This window comes from Panthera tigris, chromosome B3 (genome assembly GCF_018350195.1).
Source record: "Panthera tigris isolate Pti1 chromosome B3, P.tigris_Pti1_mat1.1, whole genome shotgun sequence".
Classification (NCBI taxonomy): domain Eukaryota; kingdom Metazoa; phylum Chordata; class Mammalia; order Carnivora; family Felidae; genus Panthera; species Panthera tigris.
In genome coordinates, this window is record NC_056665.1 from 34,968,126 (window position 1) to 34,988,816 (window position 20,691).

Consider the following 20,691-nt stretch of genomic DNA (forward strand, 5'->3'; position numbering starts at 1 on the left):
ATGAAACTGTGAGAGATTGCATTTCTTTCATTTATTGTATTTTTAATTGTGGTAAAAAACACATACAATTTACTGTCTTAACCGCTTTTAAGTGTATAGTTCACTCGTTAAGTAGAGTCGCGTTGTTGTGCGGCTGATCACCAGCATGTTTTCATCTTGCACAGCTGAAAAGCTATACCCATTAAACAATAACTCCCCACTTCCCTCTTCCTCCAGCCCCTGGTAACCACCATTTTGCTCTCTGTTTCTGTGATCCGACTGTTCCAGATACCTCGTGTACGTGGAAGCGTACGGCGTTTGTCTTTTGGGGACTGGTCTACGTCACGGAGCAGAATGTCCTCCAGATTCGTCCATGTTGTAGCATGTGACAGAATTTCCTTCTGTTTTATGGTTGAATAATATTCCATTGCACGTATACACCACATTTTGTTCATCCATCCATCCATCCATGGACATTTGTGTTACTTGCACATCTTGGCTATTGTGAATACTTGCTGTGAACAGGGTGTACAGATACCTCTTTGAGACCCTGCTTTCAATTCTTTCTCATAGACACCCTGAATAGGGACTGTTGAATCATATAGTGGCTCTGTTTTTAATGTTTTGAGGAAACGCTATCCTGTTTTCCACAGTGGCTATACCATTTTTCATTCCCACCAACAGCACATAAAGGTTCCATTTTCTCCACATCCTTGCTAACACTTACTATTTCCTGGTTTTTTTTGATAGTAGTCATTCTAATGAATGTGAAGTGATACCTTATGATGATTTTGATTTGCATGTGTCTAATGATTAATCATGTTGAGCATCATTTTAATGTGCTTGTTGGTCATGTGTGTCTTATCCTTGGAGAAAGGTCTGTTCAAGTCATTTGCCCATTTTTAGTTGGGTTATTTGTTACTGAGTTGTAGGAGTTCTTCATATATTGTGCATATTAGCCCTGTATCTAATATGTAAATATAAAAATCTAATATGTAATTGGCAAAAATCTTCTCCCATTCCATAGGTTGCCCTTGCACTCTATTGATTGCATCCTTTGATGTACAGAAGTTTTTAAGTTTAATGTAATCGCATTTGTTATTGCTTTTGTTGCCTGTGCTGTTGGTTTCATATCTAAGAAATCATTGTCAAATCCATTGTCCTGAATCTCCCTCCCTGTAGTTTCTTTTTTTGTTTTCTTATTTTTTTTAAGTTTATCTGTTTTGAGAGAGAGAGAGAGAGTGCATGTGTGCGTGTGTGTGTGTGGGGGGGGGGGTGGGACAGAGAGAGAGGGAGAAGGAATCCCAAGGAGGCTCTGTGCTGTCAGCGTGGAGCCTAACATGGGGCTTGATCTCACAACCTTGAGATCACGACCTGAGCTGAAATCAAGAGTCAGACACTCAACCGACTGAGCCACTCAGATGCCCTCTTATAATTTCTTTTAAGAGCTTTGTAGTCAGGGGTCACCTGGGTGGCTCAGTCAGTTGAGCATCCAACTTCGACTCAGGTTATGATCTTGCTGTTCATGGGTTTGAGCCCCATGTCAGGCTCTGTGCTGACAGCTTAGAGCCTGAAGCCAGCTTCAGATTCTGTGTCTCCCTCTCTCTCTCTGCCCCTCCCCTGCTTGTGCTCTGTCTCTCTCTCAAAAATAAATAAATAAATAAGTAAGTAAGTAAGTAAGTAAGTAAATAATAAATTTTGTTTTAAAAAAGCTTTTTTTTTTTAAAGAAAATGTTTATTTTTGAGACAGAGCATGAGTGGGGGAGGGGCAGAAAGAGAGGGAGACACAGAATCCAAAGCAGGCTCCAGGCTCTGAGCTGTCAGCTCAGAGCCTGACGCGGGGCTGGAACTCACAAGCGGTAAGATCATGACTTGAGCTGAAGATGGATGCTTAACCGCTTAACTACTGAGCCACCCAGGTGGCCCTAAAAAAAAGAGCTTTGTGGTCGGATCTTAAATTTAAGGTCTTAGTCATTTAAAATTCATTTTTGTATATGGTGTGATACAAGGATCCAACTTCAGTCTTTTGCGTGTGTATATCCAGTTTCCCTAGCACCATTTGTTGAAGAGACTCTCCTTTCCCCTTTGAGTAGCTTTAGAACCCTTGTTGAAAATCGTTTGACCACATATGTGAGGGTCCATTTCAGTAGTTTGCGGTCTTATTTCATTGGTCTGTATATCTGTCTTTATGCCAGTGCCACGCTGTTTTGATTACCGTAGTTTTATAAAATGTTTTCGAATCATTAAGTGTGAGACCTCCAACTTTGATTTTCTTTTTCAAGATTATTTGGCTGTTTGATCTTTTTTGAGGTTGTTTGGCTGTTTGGGTGCCTCTGAGATCCAATACGAATTTTAGGATGGAGTTTTCTATTTCTGCCAAGAAAAAAAAATGCCATTGGAATTTTGATAGGGATTGTTTGAATCTGTAGATCACTCTGGGAAGTATTGCTATCTTAACAGTATTAAGTCTTCCAAGCCACAAACTGCCTTTTCCATTTATATGGGTTTCTCCTCTAGTTTCTTTCAGCAATGTTTTATAGTTTTCAGGGTACAGGTTTTACACCTCCTTGATTAGGTTTATTCTTAATTATTGTATTCTTTTGGATGCTATTGTAAGTGGAAATATTTTCTTTCTTTTTTAATTTTTTTAATGTTTATTTTTGAGAGAGAATGCACACGCGTGCAAAGTGGGAGAGGGGCAGAGAGACAGGAGGACAGAAAATCCAAAGCAGGCTCTGGGCTGTCAGCACAGAGCCTGATATGGGGCTCAAACTCAATGACCGAGAGATCATGACCTGAGCTGAAGTCGGACACTTAACCGAGTGAGCCAGCCAGGCGCCCCAGCTGTGTGCTTTTCACATATGACCCTTCTTAGGTAGTTTCCTTCTGTTTCCAGTTTGTTGAAGTTTTTATCATGAAAGATGTTTGAATCTTGCCTAATGTTTTTTCTGTATCTGTTGAGATGCTCATGTGATTTTCATCCTTAATTCTGTTGATGTGGTATATTACACTGATCAGTTTTCATATGTTGAACCATCCTTGCATTTCAGCAATAGACACCATATGGTCATGATCCTTATAACGTGCTGTTGAATTCAGCCTGCCCCTGGATTATTTTGATTCTTTTTAAAGCAAAAACAGACGTACGCAGTAAGCTAACAAATAAACATATGATATAATGGCAGATACTGATGGGTATTTATTACGAAGAAAAGTAAAACAGGGCAGGTCAAGAATGGTAGGAGTAAGGGCGCATGGCTGGCTCCGTCGGTAGAGCATGCGGCTCTTGATCTCAAGGTCGTGAGTTCAAGCGCCATGTTGGGTGTAGAACTTACTTTAAAAAAAAGTAGTGGCGGGAGTAGAGTGAAGCTGGGGTTGTTTAGATTGGAGATTTGAAAAGCCCTCTGAGGAAGTGTCATTGGAGAAAGTGAGGGAAGAACCTGCAGGCACGGGGGACAAGCAATGGTGAGACTTAGAGTTTCTGAGAAATAGCTGGGAAAGAGGGTGTGAGAGTGGGAACAGGAGGTTGTGACAGAGGGTGGAGAGGCTCAGGATGTCCACAGTGGAGGAGAGCACATAAATCCCATCTCCTGAGCCTTAGTGTGAACAGCTCCTTATATGGCTTTTATTACTCATTACAGATTTCCTCCTTTTTATTTCCTTTCCCTTGGCTGTCTATTTCTAGAAAGAATGTGCTTGCTTTGTTAACCAAAGAAGAGGGCCTGAATTTTATCCCACATTTCCTCTGAAGAAGGGTGAAATAGAGTGGGTGGAGTCTCAGGGTCGAGCCAAGAATCCATTGTGATGTCTGATGCGATTTGGGGAAAAAAATAATTGTTTCAAAAATAATATATTATGGAGTATGACCTTATGTATTTTATAATTAGAATATGCGCCTAATATTTTAAATTTAGTAGGAAATGGATTGCTTAAGTTCAGAACAATTTTTTTTAATGTTTTTAAATTGATTTTTGAGAGAGAGAGAGCATAAGCAGGGGAAGGGCAGAGAGAGAGAGAGAGAGAGAGAGAGAGAGAGAGGTAGACATAGAATCTGAAGGAGGCTCCAGGCTCTGAGCTGTCAGCACAGCCTGACGTGGGGCTCGAACCCACGAACTGCGAGATCATGACCTGTGCCAAAGTCGGATGCTCAACCGACTGAGTCACCCAGGCACCCCAAAGTTCGTAACAGTTTTTAACTGGCAGCATGATCTATAGTATAGCACTTACCTCCTTCTTATAAACACTTGTGTTGGAATGTTTTACATTCCCATGAAACAGTTTTCCCAAATTGGTCTTTTTGGAGGAAGCGTAAACTGTCACGCTCTTGTGGTAATACACGGTAAACAACACCCTGGAACTTGTGGATGTTTGTTATTTTCCTTGATAAAGTAAGGAACATTGGTACAAGTATGTTAAACGTCATAAAGAATGTAGAGGAGTCGTCTGCTTTGTCTCCAAATAGACTTTTATTTACCGTCTAGCCCAGTGTTCAATATCTATTTGCCTCGTTAGGTTTTTAATCTATTTTTTAAAAATTCCTGAATCCAGACAATTTGACTTTCCACTGGTAAAATATTTACTTGTTGTATCAGGCAGGGTGCTAAACTTAGACATGAAGAGTACGGAGTTAAATTTAAAATTTGTCGAAAGCATTCATCATGATGCAGTCTATTTAATGTCTTGGCAACGCCTCTTGCTCTTCTCATTTAACATGTTAGGAGACAGACTGGCAGCAGTTGTAAATTGAAACCTGGTTGTATGCAGAGTAAGCCCGACAGGGGTATGAAGGAAAATGGAGAAAATTTGAAAGCGTCACTCTGTATGTGTTTGTGTATTAAATTAAAGTGTGACACATTTGCTTAAAATAGAATTTTATATCCTGTTTATCAAGGCTGTTATAACTTCACGGTAGATCCGAAGACTGAAACTGGTTTCAAATGTTGTCTTGTGGAATAACCAAATTCGTCTCTTAACAGTGTTGTCGTGATGTCACGCGATGTATAATAAGCACGTTTTACAATGTGTTTGAGTCATTTGTCCCCAGTAGACCTGAAATTTATTACTCAGAGGAGAAGCATGCATTTACAGTATATTCTTAGCTGCTCTTTTCTATCACTCAGCTGTCAAGGCCTATGGAATCTAAAATAGAACCTGACCAATGGGAGACCGTCTACCCCTTGTTTACAGGAGGATTCGGAGGTGGACAGTTTTATCATGCACTGCAGCGTCTGGGTTGCAGTGTTGAGGCAGGATGTAGAGTGCTGTGCAGGTTTTCCAGCAGAGTCCCTGAAAGGGACAGCTTTGAAAGACAGCGTCTAAACAATAAGAAACAGGAGGAGTTACGGTACCTGACTCCGGCCGCTCGCAATCAAGTGCTGTTCAGCAAGGAAGATAATTTTCAAGCGGTATGAAGGCGGAGAAGGATCCCGAAGACGAAGAAAATATCGTTAGAGATCCAAGCTAAGTGTAGCACAGCATGAAGATTGTAGAGCAGGAAGATTTGTAAAGCGAGGGACGGATTCACTGGTTAGGAGTTTGTCTGAGGGCGTGCTTTGTGAGCTGCAGAGATTTGTAACCCAAGGCGAAGCCGTTTGCTGCTAGCGACAAGAAACTAAATCCTGTCTATGATGAACTGTTGGTTTTCTTGTGCTCCTAAGAACAGAGTAGGTATCCCTGTAGCGCAGTGTAACAAAAGATTCTTGGTTAGGCTTTCCAAACCGTATTCTTTTAAAGTGGACTACTGTTTTATTAATTTTGGTCTCCTTGTTTACTATCTTTCTGTTTGATTAGTAGGCTGGGGTTAATGATAGAAAACAAAAGTTCTTGTTTCTTTTTCTGGATTTAAGAAGCTCATAATAGAATCTTCGTAATTGAGCAGTGTTTCTGTTAACTGACAGTGGACCAAATGGAAACGGCACTTCGTGAAGTGGAACTGAAAAATCACATGAGAATATGAGACTTTGGTCATGTTTAACTATCTCCTAAAAAGCCTTACTTTAGGGTTTTACAATTTTTTCCAGTGTTTTCAATAACTCTTTTCCCCAGCAGCAAGTTTAATTGGAAATAAAACATTGTTTTAGCTGCAAGGATAAACTAATCAATTTAGAGCCAGTATTTGTGTGTTAAACGTGACTTAATCCCTTAGGCATTTGAAAACACAAAGTCTCTTAAGCCTGCATCTACTACCACTCCCCAGTTTCGAGTCTGTAAACTGTTTTGTTTTAAAGCTAAAGAAGGGGGTGCCTAAAATGTAGTGTAGACCTTGAGCCAATAAACAGGGCGAGTCTCAGAGTTGACAATTTGTGCTTTTGAAGTTAGGCGGAAGTGGGCTCATCTCCAAATTTAACTGATTTAGAGGCAGCAATTCTGAAGTCTGTGTAGGTTCTTGAACCGGATTCCATTGAAACATTTCACTTCAGGAGTGGGTTAAAAATGTAACGTATTTATCTTTTTCTCCTATTCAAATTTCATATGCAGTTTCACTTTCTTTAAGTATGTAAGGAAGACATTGCTTATTTAGCTAGAAGACTGGTGATTTTGTGTGGCCGTTTGAAGGAGATAGGTGATATTAAGTAATCATAATGATGAAACATTTAGAGGATATGCTTCATATAAGAGATTCATTTTTTCTCCCTCAGGGATTTGTTATGGTATTTGTGGACACAGGAATTGTTTGTAAGTTTAAGTGAAAAATAGGTACATCTTTCTTTGTTCTGGAAATAATACTGGGCTTAGTACAGAATTTAGCAGTAGGTTTACTGTATAATATTTTAAAAGGCTAAAACCTTACTTGTTTAAATAATGTATGTTTTAGTTCTGGGTTCTACATTTCTGCCTACTAAGAAAAAAATCCAAGTTATTGGCCTTGGAATGTCTTGAATATATTTTCTCCAAAGCTGAAAATAACCTTGATACAATGAAGGTGTATATCATGTGCTACATACTCCTATTTAAAAAATTTCCTTTAATCTTCCTCTTAAATATATGTACTGAGTTTTGTTAATATAAAAAAATCTTTTTTGTATGTTGAATGTAAAAAAGAAGGGAGAAAATGAAAGTCACCTGTAATCCTATTATTTTAGGATTTTAAAGTAGTTAATACTTTAGAGGCTTTTTTTTTTAAGTTTGTTCTATGTGGAAGTTTCTTTTTATTCTAATATGTAAGCTTGATGAATTGCTTTCTGTGTTGAGACAGAGACAGTGTACGTGTGTGTGTCTGTGTGTGTGTGTCTAATTTGCATTTATAAATATATTCCCAACAGTATCTTTTAAATAAGGTGGGGGGAGGGAGGTGTTTTAAAATGTGTACAGAATTCCACTGCATCTAAGGTCTTGGGAGATAGGTAACCAGAGCCAAATCTGAAAGTATGAGTTAGAGAGTAGGAGAAGGACACGTGATTCTGGAAGTCATGAGAAGTCTTGGTTGGGTTTGGCCCCTTATGTTTTTCAATGTCGCTGGAGCCTTGACTTTTCTCATTTGTGAAATGGGGATGATGATTTTAGTTTATGGGGGTTGTTTGCGTAATTCATGCCTGGCACGGGGTACGTCTTCGGCAATTATTAATTTCCTTTCTTGGCTCTGAAGGGAAAGAAAACAGAACGTGAGAAACATGCCCTTTCTCAAAAGCGTCGTTTAAAATGCTTCTTGAATATCAGGTGTTTGGAGAAGCTCTTCTCGTGAAGTCAGCATCGCAGGGAGAAGGAAATGTGGGATGCGACTCGACATTGAATGATACATTATGCAGTATTGTCTTCCCTCCTCTTCCTTCCTGCTTTAGAAAGTCTTGCTGATATAGTATATAGAGTAGGCCATGTTTACTTTTTTTTTTTCTTTTTGTAGCATGCAGCAGATTGGAATAAATATGATGACCGACTGATGAAAGCTGCAGAAAGGGGAGATGTAGAAAAAGTTTCCTCCATCCTTGCTAAAAAGGGCATCAATCCAGGCAAACTAGACGTGGAGGGCAGATCTGCGTAAGTATTACTGATGCTAACTCCCCAAAGGGGATTTGGGTATGCTCTTGGGACACAAGTGAAATTTGTGAATTGTGGCTATCAACTTATTAATTTAAAAAGCCTTGATCAAAAACCATGCTCTACAATCTTTCACACATTGCTTTTCAGACATCATAGACTCATAACTGTCCTCAATTTGAAAGATTTTCAAGCTAGACAGAGAATGCTAAAATACTACCCAGTGGTCTAGTTGTTTAGGCTCTATGGCAAACCGTAGCCTGGGTTGTTTGGTGCATTTCTGTGTATCGCCTTTTTCATATTCCTTATCCTGTTTGATCCTTGCAGTGGCCCTCTGAAAGCAGTAGGAGAAAGTCTACAGAGGTTAAATAACTTGGTCTAAACTCATGAAAAGTCACAGAGCTGGGATGTGAACCCAAGTTTTCTGTGTTGGAAGAGTTTTCTGTAATTACACGGACTTTTCCTCTCAACTCCCGATCTGTTTTTATATTCGGTAATCATTTTAAACAAGAATGTGTAGAACAGAAGAGGCAGAATAATTAGTGTGTCTTAGGGAGGCACAGGGGGTGATCCCACCCTTTGGCTTTGGGGTCCCCGAGAACGACTACTGGCTTGTTGACCTTCTTATCTTTCCTCCCGCCCCTCCCGAATCTTCTTCACTTGCCTTCCTGTTGAGGGTGGGAGCAGTTGGGTTAAAGGGCAGGTGTATGGTTCGGCACCATGCTCTATAATTACAGCAGTTAAAACCGCTGGGAAACCTTCCAAAGTTAGAGGTGAAAAGTCTCATTTCCTAAAATTCCTCTCAGTCTTTCATGAGTTTATTTAGAATATTATAACTGGAAACCAGATACTAAATATAGAAATGAATATTAGGAAGTGGATAGTGAAAGTTTGATATAGATCAATACGTTAGGATGCTTGTAGATTTAAGTACAGGAAACATAGCAAAGCGCGACTTAAAAATCAAGTTGGTTTTTAATACCGGTAAGGTTTGAAAAGTTCCAAGTTTTTCAATGCTGTCTCAGTTTTATCAAGTGGGCAGTCTGATAGCTATGACAACATTAGTTATTTTGAGTCCTGCTCCTATTTTCGCTAAATTTGAAGCTATTTTTTGGGCTCACAGTATAAACAGTAAAAATTTAACATCTAGAAGTGACTTTGTTTTTCGTGTTTCTTTTTTCCCAAATGCCAACATGTTAGAAGATACAGGCAATCTTTGGGATGAAAATCTTCAGTGAAACGTGATTTCTTCAGTTCTGCCTATCCATGCTTTGGATGTTTTGAATGAATGATTGCTTCAGTTTCTGTTAATGTTTTTTAAATCTGAGGTTCAGTTTGGAGTGAAATTATTTGTATGGATGGTCAGAGTTATAAAAATCTAGTGTAATTTGATGAACTATGAACTTTAGTTTGTGAAATATGTGAGTAGTTCTAGTCTCTAAGGTTTTCACTGCAGGAAATAGAAGTCTTTTAGGATTCATGGGATAAAATATTTTCCTTTTGCTCCTTGCACACAAACTGTATTCTTCCTAAATTGCATACAAACTGTATGCTTCCAAAAGCATTTTGTGATAGGACATGTTGCAGATATGCTTTCTGTATATTATGTAATTACAAAAGTGAGTTCATTTTGAATGACTTGGTTTTTTTTTGTTTTTAATTTTGAAATTTAAGACCAAAGTAACCTGTGCTTCTTGACCTCAGTCCAGTTTCAGAAATGAAATATTTGAAGCCTAGCCATAGTCACTGCAAGGACTTGTTTTCTTCCTGTTCACCTCTCTCCTAGGGTTCAGCCCATTGCCAAAGCAAAATGGGACAGAGTCACCGGAAATCCCCACTGCCACTTGGAAAGTCAGATACCAATTCCTGTCCCTCTGTCCCCTCAGGCTGTCAGAAGTGACGTTTGTTTGGCTCCCAGCCGTTTTCTCTGGAATCAGTAAATGCTCCTTGGCAAAAAATGGCTTCAGATACCACCCTCGCCTCTCTGGGCCTCTCTCCTTCCCTGCATCCTGGTCTAGATATTTTTCACTATCTTGTTAGCTTACTGATGCCCTCACACAGATGTCATACGGTTTATGTGGTTTTTCCCATTGTCCCGTATTACCTGGGTTTCCTGTTGTGGAAACACAAATACAGGTCTTGTTTTTAAAAAGACAGCTTCTGGGACGCCTGGGTGGCTCAGTTGGTTAAGCCTCCAACTTGGGCTCAGGTCAAGATCTCACGATTTGTCAGTTCGAGCCCCATGTCGGGCTCTGTACTGACAGCTCAGAGCCTGGAGCCTGCTTTGGATTCTGTGTCTTTGGATTCTGTGTCTTTCTGCCCCTACCCTGCTCTGTCTCTCTGTCTCTCTCAAAAAATAAACACTGAAAAAATAAATAAATAAAAAAAGACAGCTTAAAGTTGATTTTTTTATATTGAAAAAGAGTATTTCTATAAACTAATTTTTCAGATTTCCTTTACGACTCTTTGTATACAAGTTAGTGATCGATATGTCTTCTTTCTGAAGTGTGCTATTTAAAGCACATCTGCATTAATAATGCATTGTAGATTTGTTGTGAATTCTGCCCTTTGGTACATCATCAGTGTAATGTTGATCTGTTTTTCCTTTTTTTTTTTTTTAAAAGTTTATTTATTTATTTTGAGAGAGAGAGAGAAAGAGAGAGAGCGAGTGAGCAAGGGAGAGAGAGAGAGGGAGAGAGAGAATCCCAAACAGGCAGAGCCCAACACAGGCCTCGGAAACTCATGAACCATGAGATCATGACCTGAGCCAAGATGAAGAGTTGGACGCTTAACCGACTGAACCACCCAGGCGCCCCAGTTGATTTATTTTGAAGAAAGAAGTCTTCCAAATTTTTGAGCTAAGAAAGGAAAACAAACAAAAAAATGTTCCCTCCAAGATTGTTGGGAGACTAAAAATGTTTGCTTGAAGGAAATTACTGTTCCTCAAAAGGTTCTAATGGTGCTTTGCACAGTATAATTCCCTACTTTGGTATTGAAAAGAGATTTATAATCTTATAGATTTATAGTGGAATTTAATTCCACTGTAAGGAGAACTTATCTGATTCCTGTGAACACCGTATTCCTTTAATCAGAAATATCTCTGTCTCTCGAATTCAAATTGTACACAAACCTCCTTTATTTTACTTACTAGTGCTTGGTGTCTGGTTTGCATTTACATCCATCATAAGGGGTGCCTGGGTGGCTCAGTCGGTTGAGCGGCCGACTTCCGCTCAGGTCATGATCTCGCGGTCCGTGAGTTCGAGCCCCGTGTCAGGCTCTGTGCTGACAGCTCGGAGCCTGGAGTCTGTTACTGATTCTGTGTCTCCCTCTCTCTGACCCTCCCCCATTCATGCTCTGTCTCTCTCTGTCTCAAAAATAAATAAACGTTAAAAAAATTTAAAAAAAAATAAAAATAAATCCATCATAATAATACTAGTTGAGACACATGACGGAGTGTTGTAATATCTGGAAGTGAATTTGCAACCTATCTCCAGATTTTGTCTCTGAGCATTTATTTTTTTTTAAAGTTTGTTTATTTAAGAGAGAGACAGCATGAGTGGGGAAGGGGCAGAGAGCAAGAGCGAGAGCAAGCGAGAGAGAAAGAGAGAGAGAGAATCCCCAAACTGCAGAGCCTAATACAGGGCTCGAACTCGTGAACTGTGAGATCATGACCTGAGCTGAAATCAAGAGTTGGTTGCTTAACCAACCGAGCCACCCAAGCGCGACTCCAGGCATTTAATTATTCAAATATTTGAGGGCCTGTCATCTGTCTGGTACTTAAATTGGTCTGGGGAATGTAATAGGAAGCAAAACAGACAAAAATCCCTGCTTTTGTTGAGTTTATACTTGAGTAGGAGGAGAGTGACAGATTATAAAGAAAGACTGTAAAGAAAATAAATCTTGAATTTGTGTATTAGATAATACGTAGTTCTCCATAGAATAAAGGCAGGGATTGGGGAAGTAGGCATACTAAGTCTTCAGGGAATGGGGAATCATAGACATTTTAGATGATGTGGTTATGGAAGACCCCTTTTGAGAGCATGTTCAGAGTTTGTCTGTATCCAGGCACCTGGCAGAGAACTTGCACATCCTTATCTCCTGGCATCTTCACAGTGGTTATTGTCCTTATTTAGGGTTCAGTTCTATGTTGACCCGATTTCAACATCCTTTGCTAGCAAGCCCTATTGTGTTTACCTACCAGTTTGGATTTGGTGGAGTATAGTCAGTCAGTCGCTGTCTGTTCTTACTGCGCCCCAAATATTTTTGTACAGGTTGGTTGGTTAATAAAGTGTTAGATGATCAAAGAAACAATGGGATATTTTCCACTGTATCTGGAATACTTGATGATCTAAAGTAAGTTTTTTAAGCAGCCTTTACTTGCCTTATTAGGAAGCTTGTACCGTTATGCCCGTTTGTGTGAAACTTTGCCCAGTCATACAGGTCTGTGAACAAAAGGAAGAATGGGTGGTAGTTGTTGGTACTTTCGGGGAAGATGACTTTTATGGCTTTCCAAGCGTTGCTTGGTTTGTTGTCCTGAAGGCTTTTCTCTGCAAGGTTTAATTTGATAATTCTAAAGAGAAGGATTAAGTGTTTTGATTAACACTTTGGCCTGAGCATTCTGCGATAACTTGAGTTGTCTTGGCAGTTTCAGTATATTTGAAACTAAGCAAAATAATCTGATAGAAAATTTTCCATGCATCTATCAGAGTTCTAGCACCAGTGCCTTCGCTACTGAATAATAAACTGTAGAGTTAGCGGTATTATTGTGTACATTTTCTATTATTAAGACTGTTGAACATTGGAATATTCCATTGGTTCTAAGGAGCTATTTCTAGGACGTTTTGGCTCCTTATGTAAATTTGGGTTCAAATTAGTTTTTCGGTAATAAGTGATAGGTTTCTTTTTCTGACATAAAATATATAGGTGTTTTCATGTAGCCTTTAAAACGTGTGTGTGTGTGTGTGTGTGTTGAATAAAAGGTGACGTTGATGTAACATTTAAGCTGACATTTAGTAGTTTCTGTGCATAACAAATATTTTCTTTTTGTTTAGCTTCCATGTTGTGGCCTCAAAAGGGAATCTTGAATGTTTGAATGCCATCCTTATCCATGGAGTTGATATTACAGCCACTGACACTGCAGGTGGGTTTGCCTCCATAGTCAGTTGTGCAACGAAAAGAGAGGACAAGCCTTGTCCACTGCTCATGTCCTTAATCAGACCCGAACGTGACTTAAAAAGAGAAGTCCTTAATTTTCTCTTTTTAAACAGTTAAGAAAAAGTTTACTTCTGAGGTATCGTCGATGGGAAGAGGCGAAGTACAGGGAAGTGCGGAGACAGGGTTGCTGAACTGAAGTCAAGTGCTGGTCTTGGTAGTGTTCCCGAATCCTAAAATTTCAGGTTTTGAAGGACCTTTAGGGGCCATTTAGATTCTACTCCTGTAGCCTCGAGTATATGAATTCTTGCTGTCATGCGGTGGTTCAGCGTTGGGTTGAACATCTCTCGTGACGGGGAACTAACGGCCTCATGACGACGACAGCGTTACCGCTAATGATCATAACAAGGAGAGCTGCCACTCACATCACCCGCTACTCTGCTGAGCACACGAACACGTGCCAGCGCATTCTGTCCTCACACCATCCCAGGGAGGCTGTGAGGCACTGAGCCATCCACTGACTTGCCCAGGGTCCTTCAATGGATGAGCTGTGACCAGAGTCTGTGCTTTTCACCATTATGCCGTGCAAGGAAGCCTGTGCTGTATTTGGTTAGCTACATTGAGAAAAAAACATTTTTTGTAGACAGTTTGAAGTCTGGTTCTTTCAGTGCCTTCTGCTTACATGTAGTCGTACCCATGTCTGTCTTTTAAACTCGTACAGCCTAAGTTTGTCTGCACATCACAGGATAGACGTTTAAGCATGTGAAGATAGCCATTGTCTTTCTTCGATGCGCACGCTGGTTTTCTCAGGATGACCGCTCTCCGTTCTCTCGACAGCTTATTTCTCTGCAGTTCTACTTTTGTTATTCAATAAATATAGGAGGTGACCTAGAACAGAGAATTTCCTTAACAACTTTCATATTTTATCCTGTGGTTCCGTGTATAGACAAATACGTTACAGTTAAACCAGCATCGTGTTTAGAAATGGAAGGGAGGCAGAGGGATAGAGAGATCTCAGTGAGTTAGTGAGGAAGATCTTCACCTAAAGATGTGTCAGCTTCTAAATCAAAGAACAAACTCTATTTATCTGCCACCTCTGAACGAACAGAAGAATATGTTAATTATTTACAAAAGCATTCCATTGGTGTGGAGGAATATTTAGCTTTAGAAATTTCAGACTAACCGTGTATCTCTTTAGAACTCTTTAGACTTTATTTAGATATTGTGCTGATTCTCATTCAAACAAGCATCTTTCTTATGTATTGTCTGTGTTCTTTCCGCTCTGGGTATTTTTGCCTAGTGGCCGATCTAGTGACTTTTGCCCTCCTGCCTTCAGAGAAGATAGGTTCAGATGCTTTCCCAGGCTCAGCAGACATCATCTCATGTGCAGCATTCCAGCCTACTCTGCTTCAGCTCTTTGTCTTTTGTTTTTGCTGTTGTCCAGTTATACTTTTTTTTACTTTGGTTTAGTATTTTTCTCCATCAAGTTGTCCTGTCCTCAGGGTAAGGACCTTTTCTCGTTTGCTGTCACATTGTCAGTTGTAGTCCAGATGTGGATATTGGATAACAATTCAGTTCCAAAGTGGTATGTATTTTATCTTAACTCCTTGATTTGTTACCAGTACAAATGTAGGTGAAAGATAGCCAGATTTCAAGTTAGTGTGGTTTGGGTTTTGAGGTATTTGTGACCCAGGTCTTACCAGGTAGGCATTCATAGTGTAATTCATCGTGTTGGGTGTAATTCATAGTGTTGTGCTTTAGATTTTGATGTTTCCTTAATTTGTTTACTCTGTCCTCTCAAGTGGCTGGATTTGGATTTGGCTAAGGAAATACCTACCTGACATTTTTATCTGATCAAGTTTCTATGGCAGTTTGTTGAGTACCAGGGACTGTCACCACTGTGCCTTCCCCCACCGTCCCACTTCATACTCTCTCTTACTTGCCATGTAAATGTGACAGTTTTTCTTGTCAATTTTCGCAGTGTAAAAGCTCTAGGAAACTTGTCCATGAACAGTAACAAATTGAAATTTGAAGTCATCACATCTGTCTTATTTGTAATTCGAGGATGTTTAGGTGTGGATGAGTATGTTGTACCTGTACCTGTTTAAAGACCCGGACTCACTGCTAATTTGTTCTGGATCAGTATTCAGAGTTAATCTTTCAGATGATAATTTCCTTTAAAATTGCACATTTAATAAAAAAAATTGTGTATCTGAGAGAGAGAAGGAGAGAGAGCAGGAGGGGCAGAGAGAGTGAGAGAGAGAGAATCCCAAGCAGGCTCCACGCTGTTAGCGCAGAGCCCGATGTGGGGCTTGATCTCCCAAACCGTGAGATCATGACCTGAGATCACGAGTCGGACACTTAACCAACTGAGCCACCGAGGCACCCCTAAATTTTCACATTTAATACACATTATATTTGAGAGACATTATTTTCACATTATTTTCAGAGCCACAGTCCTAATGAACTTTGAATTTTAGTTGAAAATTAGTTTCTTTGATTTAGGTCTCTTAACTTCTTGCACTTTAGTGTCCACACTGCCTGTTTGGAATTATTATGAGAAATCTAGGTATGTTTCTCACTCTCCTGTCCCCATTCTCTTTTTCTCTTTCTCTTCCTCTCCCTCCCTCCCTTCTTTCCTGTGCCGACTTAACTTACTTACTCTGTCTCAGGCACTACTGTGGATATTGGAGATACAGTGATGACTATGGCCAAGTTCTTGCTCTTTATGGATTTATAGGTTTAATTTTTCTTCCCCCCTTCATGGTGTTGGTGTGTATATTATCTCTTATTAAAATATCGACCTGAGTGAAAGCGTGCTGATAAGTTCAGTGTCCTGTCAACTAACGTTGGAAAAATGAGTCCCATTTCTTTGGAAAATTCACGCGTGAAGGAAATAACCCTTCGTGGATGTCTTTAATTCTTTCTTTTCTAGGAAGAAATGCTCTTCACCTGGCTGCAAAGTATGGGCATGCGTTGTGTCTACAAAAACTTCTACAGGTAGTAAAAGTGGTTAATACTTCAGCTTTATTATTTTGACTACAAATAATAGACGTGTCTTCAATGTGTTTTTGGAATTTGAGATCAAAGAAAATAGTGGGCTAATTTTGACTTACGTAATATCTTTCCCATCGTTTGTGAAAGAACGTGAACAATAAAGAGCAGAAACTCTGAGGGAAGTGAATCGCATAACTCGGTGTATTAAAAATAAATAACAAAGGCTTGACCTTCCTGTTGACATTAGCTGGAGACTGGAGTTTTCTGTTGTCTAGGCTGTGACATAAAGTGATACGACATAGGCTCTATATGTTTCTATATAAACATCAGGCACTTAGACTATATGATATGAATGCCTTTAGTTAAACTTGTAGTCAAGCAGTCACAGAATTCCTTGAACTAGTGGGAAAGGGTCCCACCATACATTTCCATAAACGTTGTTGCCACGAAGTTTCACAGCAGACCTCCTTTGTTTTTCCTGATTCAGTTCAAATTTTAACTCTTGGTGAGAAAAACACCCAAACAATAACAGTCTCTGCATCCCATGCTATTATAATGTACCATATGTTTTCCTGTTTGGTGAAAAACTCAACTTTACAGTATGATGTTATTTGTTTCATGTCAAAATATTTAGTGGCTTGTCTAGTAGACGTTTAGTTTTTTTTTGATAAATGGAATATTTTAAGATTAAATAACAGCTGTTCATTTGAGTCTAGATATTTAACTGTAAAGTAAAACCCTCCCAGATGACTGAGTTTCTGTGTTTTAACAGTACAATTGTCCCACTGAGCATGTAGACCTTCAGGGAAGAACCGCGCTTCATGACGCAGGTGAGCGAAGGTTGCGCTTGGACAGAAGCAATTATTTGTTGAAACGGCTAGGCGTTTAAATTAATTTCAAAGTTTTAACGTATACGTTTGTATAATTCGCGGAGAAACAACATTACGAAGTTTTTGTTTATGCAGATGTGAAATTTATTTGATTGTACAGCTTAAAAAGATTCAGCCAACGTTTCCAGGCTAGTTTGCTAGATATCCAAAGTCCAAAGATAAATAAACCATGATCTGCTGTCAAGGAGCTCCAGGCACCGTGTGTGTGTGTGTGTGTGTGTGTGTGTGTGTGTGTGTGTGTGTGTGACAAGAGGAGCAGGGGAACTGGTAGGAGAAATGGGAAGATGACTTTTCCTTTTCTTAAAAACTACTTTTACCTAATTAGCATGTCTGAGCATCATTTTTCTCATCTGCAAAATGAAGTTAATACTACCAGTAAGTGGTTTTAATTAAGTCATAAATAGTGCCTGGCATGTAGTAATTTCTTAATTAATGGTGGTGATATCTGTTGGTTTAGGTCTCAGTGCTGATTTTCATGTTTCTGTAATATGCTGTTTTTTTTAAAAAGATTTGTACTAGTAATTTCACAGAGTTTATTATGCATACTTACGGATCTCAGTTTATCTGCATTATTCTTTAGGTGTCTTCAAGGCAAAGGTTAAGTACGAAAGTATTTTTGGAATGTTCAACAGTCTGACCTCTGGCCTGACTCTTAAGTCTGACATTCCTACATTTTGTTGGAAGGCCAAAGGGAAGAAAAATAGCTACCTTCTCTCTTCATGTTTATGGAATATCTGCAGTAGAGGAAAGTGGTCTGAATGAAAAATGCAATAAACTGCAAATTTCCTTCAAACTTTGGTATCTTTTAGTTTTTTAAATAGTTTTTTAAACGTTTATTTATTTTGGGAGACAGAGTGTGAGCGGGGGAGGGGAAGGGAGAGAGGGAGACATAGAATCCGAAGCAGGCTCTGGGCTCCGAGCCTGTCAGTACGGAGCCCTACGTGGGGCCAGAACCCACGAAGCGTGGGATTATGACCTGGGCCCAAGTCAGACGTTCAACCGACTGAGCCACCCAGGTGCCCCTTTTTTTTAGTTTTTAAAAACATTTTATGTGCTTTAGGATAGTTTAATTTTTTTACGCAATGATTTTTTTTTCTTTTATTTTTGTATAAGATGGTGGTACTTGCAAAGCATTTTCACATACGTTGTCAGTTGAGCCTCAATGATGCCTATGTGGTTTTTGGTCTTGAGGAGGTCTTATCCATTGTTCTCTACAGGCCCTAGCTCCGCCTTCTGGGAGGTTCTTCCTTGTCCATTATTCTCTAGGGTCACAGATAAATTGCACGGCAGAGAACATGTCCTCTGTAGAGGCAGCTTAAGGGCTAGAACAATCATGAGTGTTAGCAGACTGGGCTTCTGGGACCTTGCGTAGTACGGTTCCTATAAAGCCTTGGTGGACTTTCTGGTTTATTCATCACCAGCTACTTCCATACATCTGTCTTCGAAGTTGTTTTCTGGACATAAAGTTCTTAAGCCTCCTTTATTTCTTGTCCTTATTTGTAGGCTCACGATTCCCTGCCTCATTTAATGGCTGCCACCTTAAAGCCATCTGAAATCATACTCTTGAATGGGATTATAGTATCCTTAAGATGTTGTTTATTCCAAGACTAGATTTTTTTTTCTTTTCTCCTTATTGGGAAGTCCTTGAGAAAATCTGTGACCAACAATAGTTTATATCTTGCTGTTTGATATAAACAGTTGGCTTCCCCACATCTCTGAGGTCCCAGCTATCTAGATGCTCTCTATTCCCTTTTATCTCTGTTCATAAACCGGCTGAGTCTTGCTTGACCTCATCTCTTTCTTGTAAATACCTCACCAAAAGTAGTAAGCAGCTGCCAACACGCACCAAAATTTTGGCTCTTTTCTATTGCTTCACTTAGAAGGGCTCCATAGACACACGGTACCCCTTCTGTAGTCACCTGGAAAGGCTCCCTAGCCACATGATATGCTTCTATCATGGATGATAGCTCTTTCAAATGTTTTGCCACAGCATGAGAAAAATCACAAGACCTCTAGCCTGAAATATGTTTATTCGCCACCTAGTGTCCAGCCACTAAGCCAGTGCCATGTCGTTTAGGTATTTGTTGTAATAGCACCTAACTCCTGATAGCAGTTTTTGTCTTAGTTAGGGCTAAGACTAGGCTGCTGTGACAAAGGCACCATAACATAACAGTGGCTTAAAAAAACCGACAACCTAGCAATTGCTTTCTCTCGTGTCATAGTCCTGGTGTTCAGATTGGCTTGTGCCTCTGTACCATATGGTCATTCAGGGACCCAGATGTCTTCCACTTTGCAGTTCTGCTGTTGCCTAGGGTGTTGTCCTCATCTATAAGGCTGAAGCTGATAGCAGGCACTTGTGTTTTCCTGCTAACAGGAAGGGGAAAGATCACGGAGGAATGTACAAACCACACTTTTAAGCCCTAGAGCCAGAAAGTAGCACACGTCACTCCTGTCACATTCCGCCGGTGAGATCTAATGCACGTGGTCATGCCCGCATGCAAAGAACTCTGGGAACTGTGGTCTCCAGGTGAGCTCCCATGCTCCCAGCACGACTTTATCACCATGGAAGAAAGGGTGACCACAGTTTGATGAACAGCTGCCACTCTCCACCATAGCACCTTTAGTACTGACTTTCCTGGTTCACCATATTGTAATTCTGGACTTTGCTATGCTTTTTACACTTTTTCATTCTTACTTTTAATTGGGCCCGAATGGTTGTTAATTTTATAATTCCTGAATTAATGTATTCAGCTTCAATTTATCTCTTTTTTTTAAGACTGAGTTTGTATTTTATATAAAAGGCTTGCTGGATTAAAGACAGCAGAAATGAAATTTACTTGATTTTCTTATATTTGGTTTTATTCTGTTTAATTTAACACACACACATACACACACACACACACACACACAAGAATGCTGACTTTGTACTTTTTGTGGGTAATAGTCTAGTCTTGACTCCTAATAAATACTCATGGGGAGTATTTGTTAATAATAATATAAAAACTTTTAATAAAAACTCATGGGGAGTTGAAACACAATCCTATTTTTATGAAGTTAACAATAATTTTTTTTCTAATACAAATAATGAACTCCAGTGTTGGTCAGAGGAGAAGCAGTGTGTGGTTTTGTAATAGAATTTTTAGGAAAGTGACTCTGCTTTGCATCATTAAAGGCAGACATTGCAGTCTCTGCTTTTAAAAGGAAATATGAGTTATGAGTCAAACCTTATTTACTGTGACTCTTCTATAAACAACTGAATATGATTCATTGAAAAAATAATTGAGCTCACCCTTCAAGGATTAAGCCACATTTAAGAATACATTCTAAGTAGAAAATTTATTTTTATTTCCCATGTTTACCTGTAGGGTAGCAGCATATTGTCTTCTGCAGGGTGACAATATTCCTTAGTCCCAATACATTATACAACATTTATGAAATGATCTTGTCTAATCCATTTTCAGAGAGAAAATGGGTACTTGTACTAAACTGAGAGCAGCTGACGTGAAGCTCGGTAGTTTAGAAATGGAAGAACTTACGCCTTTTATGGACGTAGCAAAGCACCATGTGTCTTACCACCAGATGTTCACCATTTATCATTTTCCTCTGTTCCTCAAAGCCATGGCCGACTGTCCCTCTAGCATTCAGCTGCTTTGTGACCACGGGGCCTCAGTGAATGCCAAAGATGTAGTAAGTCAGTTTA

The 20,691-nt window shown here is 39.5% G+C and overlaps 1 protein-coding gene across 2 annotated transcripts in view; it reads left to right on the top strand.

Annotated features, from left to right (window-relative positions):
* Positions 1-20,691, top strand: part of UACA (uveal autoantigen with coiled-coil domains and ankyrin repeats) — a 94,391-nt gene that overhangs the window by 42,393 nt on the left and 31,307 nt on the right. Inside the window, exons 1-6 of one of the 2 annotated variants that reach the window (XM_007084557.3) lie at positions 5,469-5,642; positions 7,820-7,953; positions 13,005-13,093; positions 16,040-16,104; positions 16,874-16,931; positions 20,608-20,678. In XM_007084557.3, the coding sequence (XP_007084619.1) occupies positions 5,604-5,642; positions 7,820-7,953; positions 13,005-13,093; positions 16,040-16,104; positions 16,874-16,931; positions 20,608-20,678 (456 nt within the window). In that variant the 5' untranslated portion in view covers positions 5,469-5,603. Of the gene's footprint in view, positions 1-5,468; positions 5,643-7,819; positions 7,954-13,004; positions 13,094-16,039; positions 16,105-16,873; positions 16,932-20,607; positions 20,679-20,691 lie in introns of those variants that run through there. The other variant, XM_042988494.1, reaches the window with a different exon arrangement.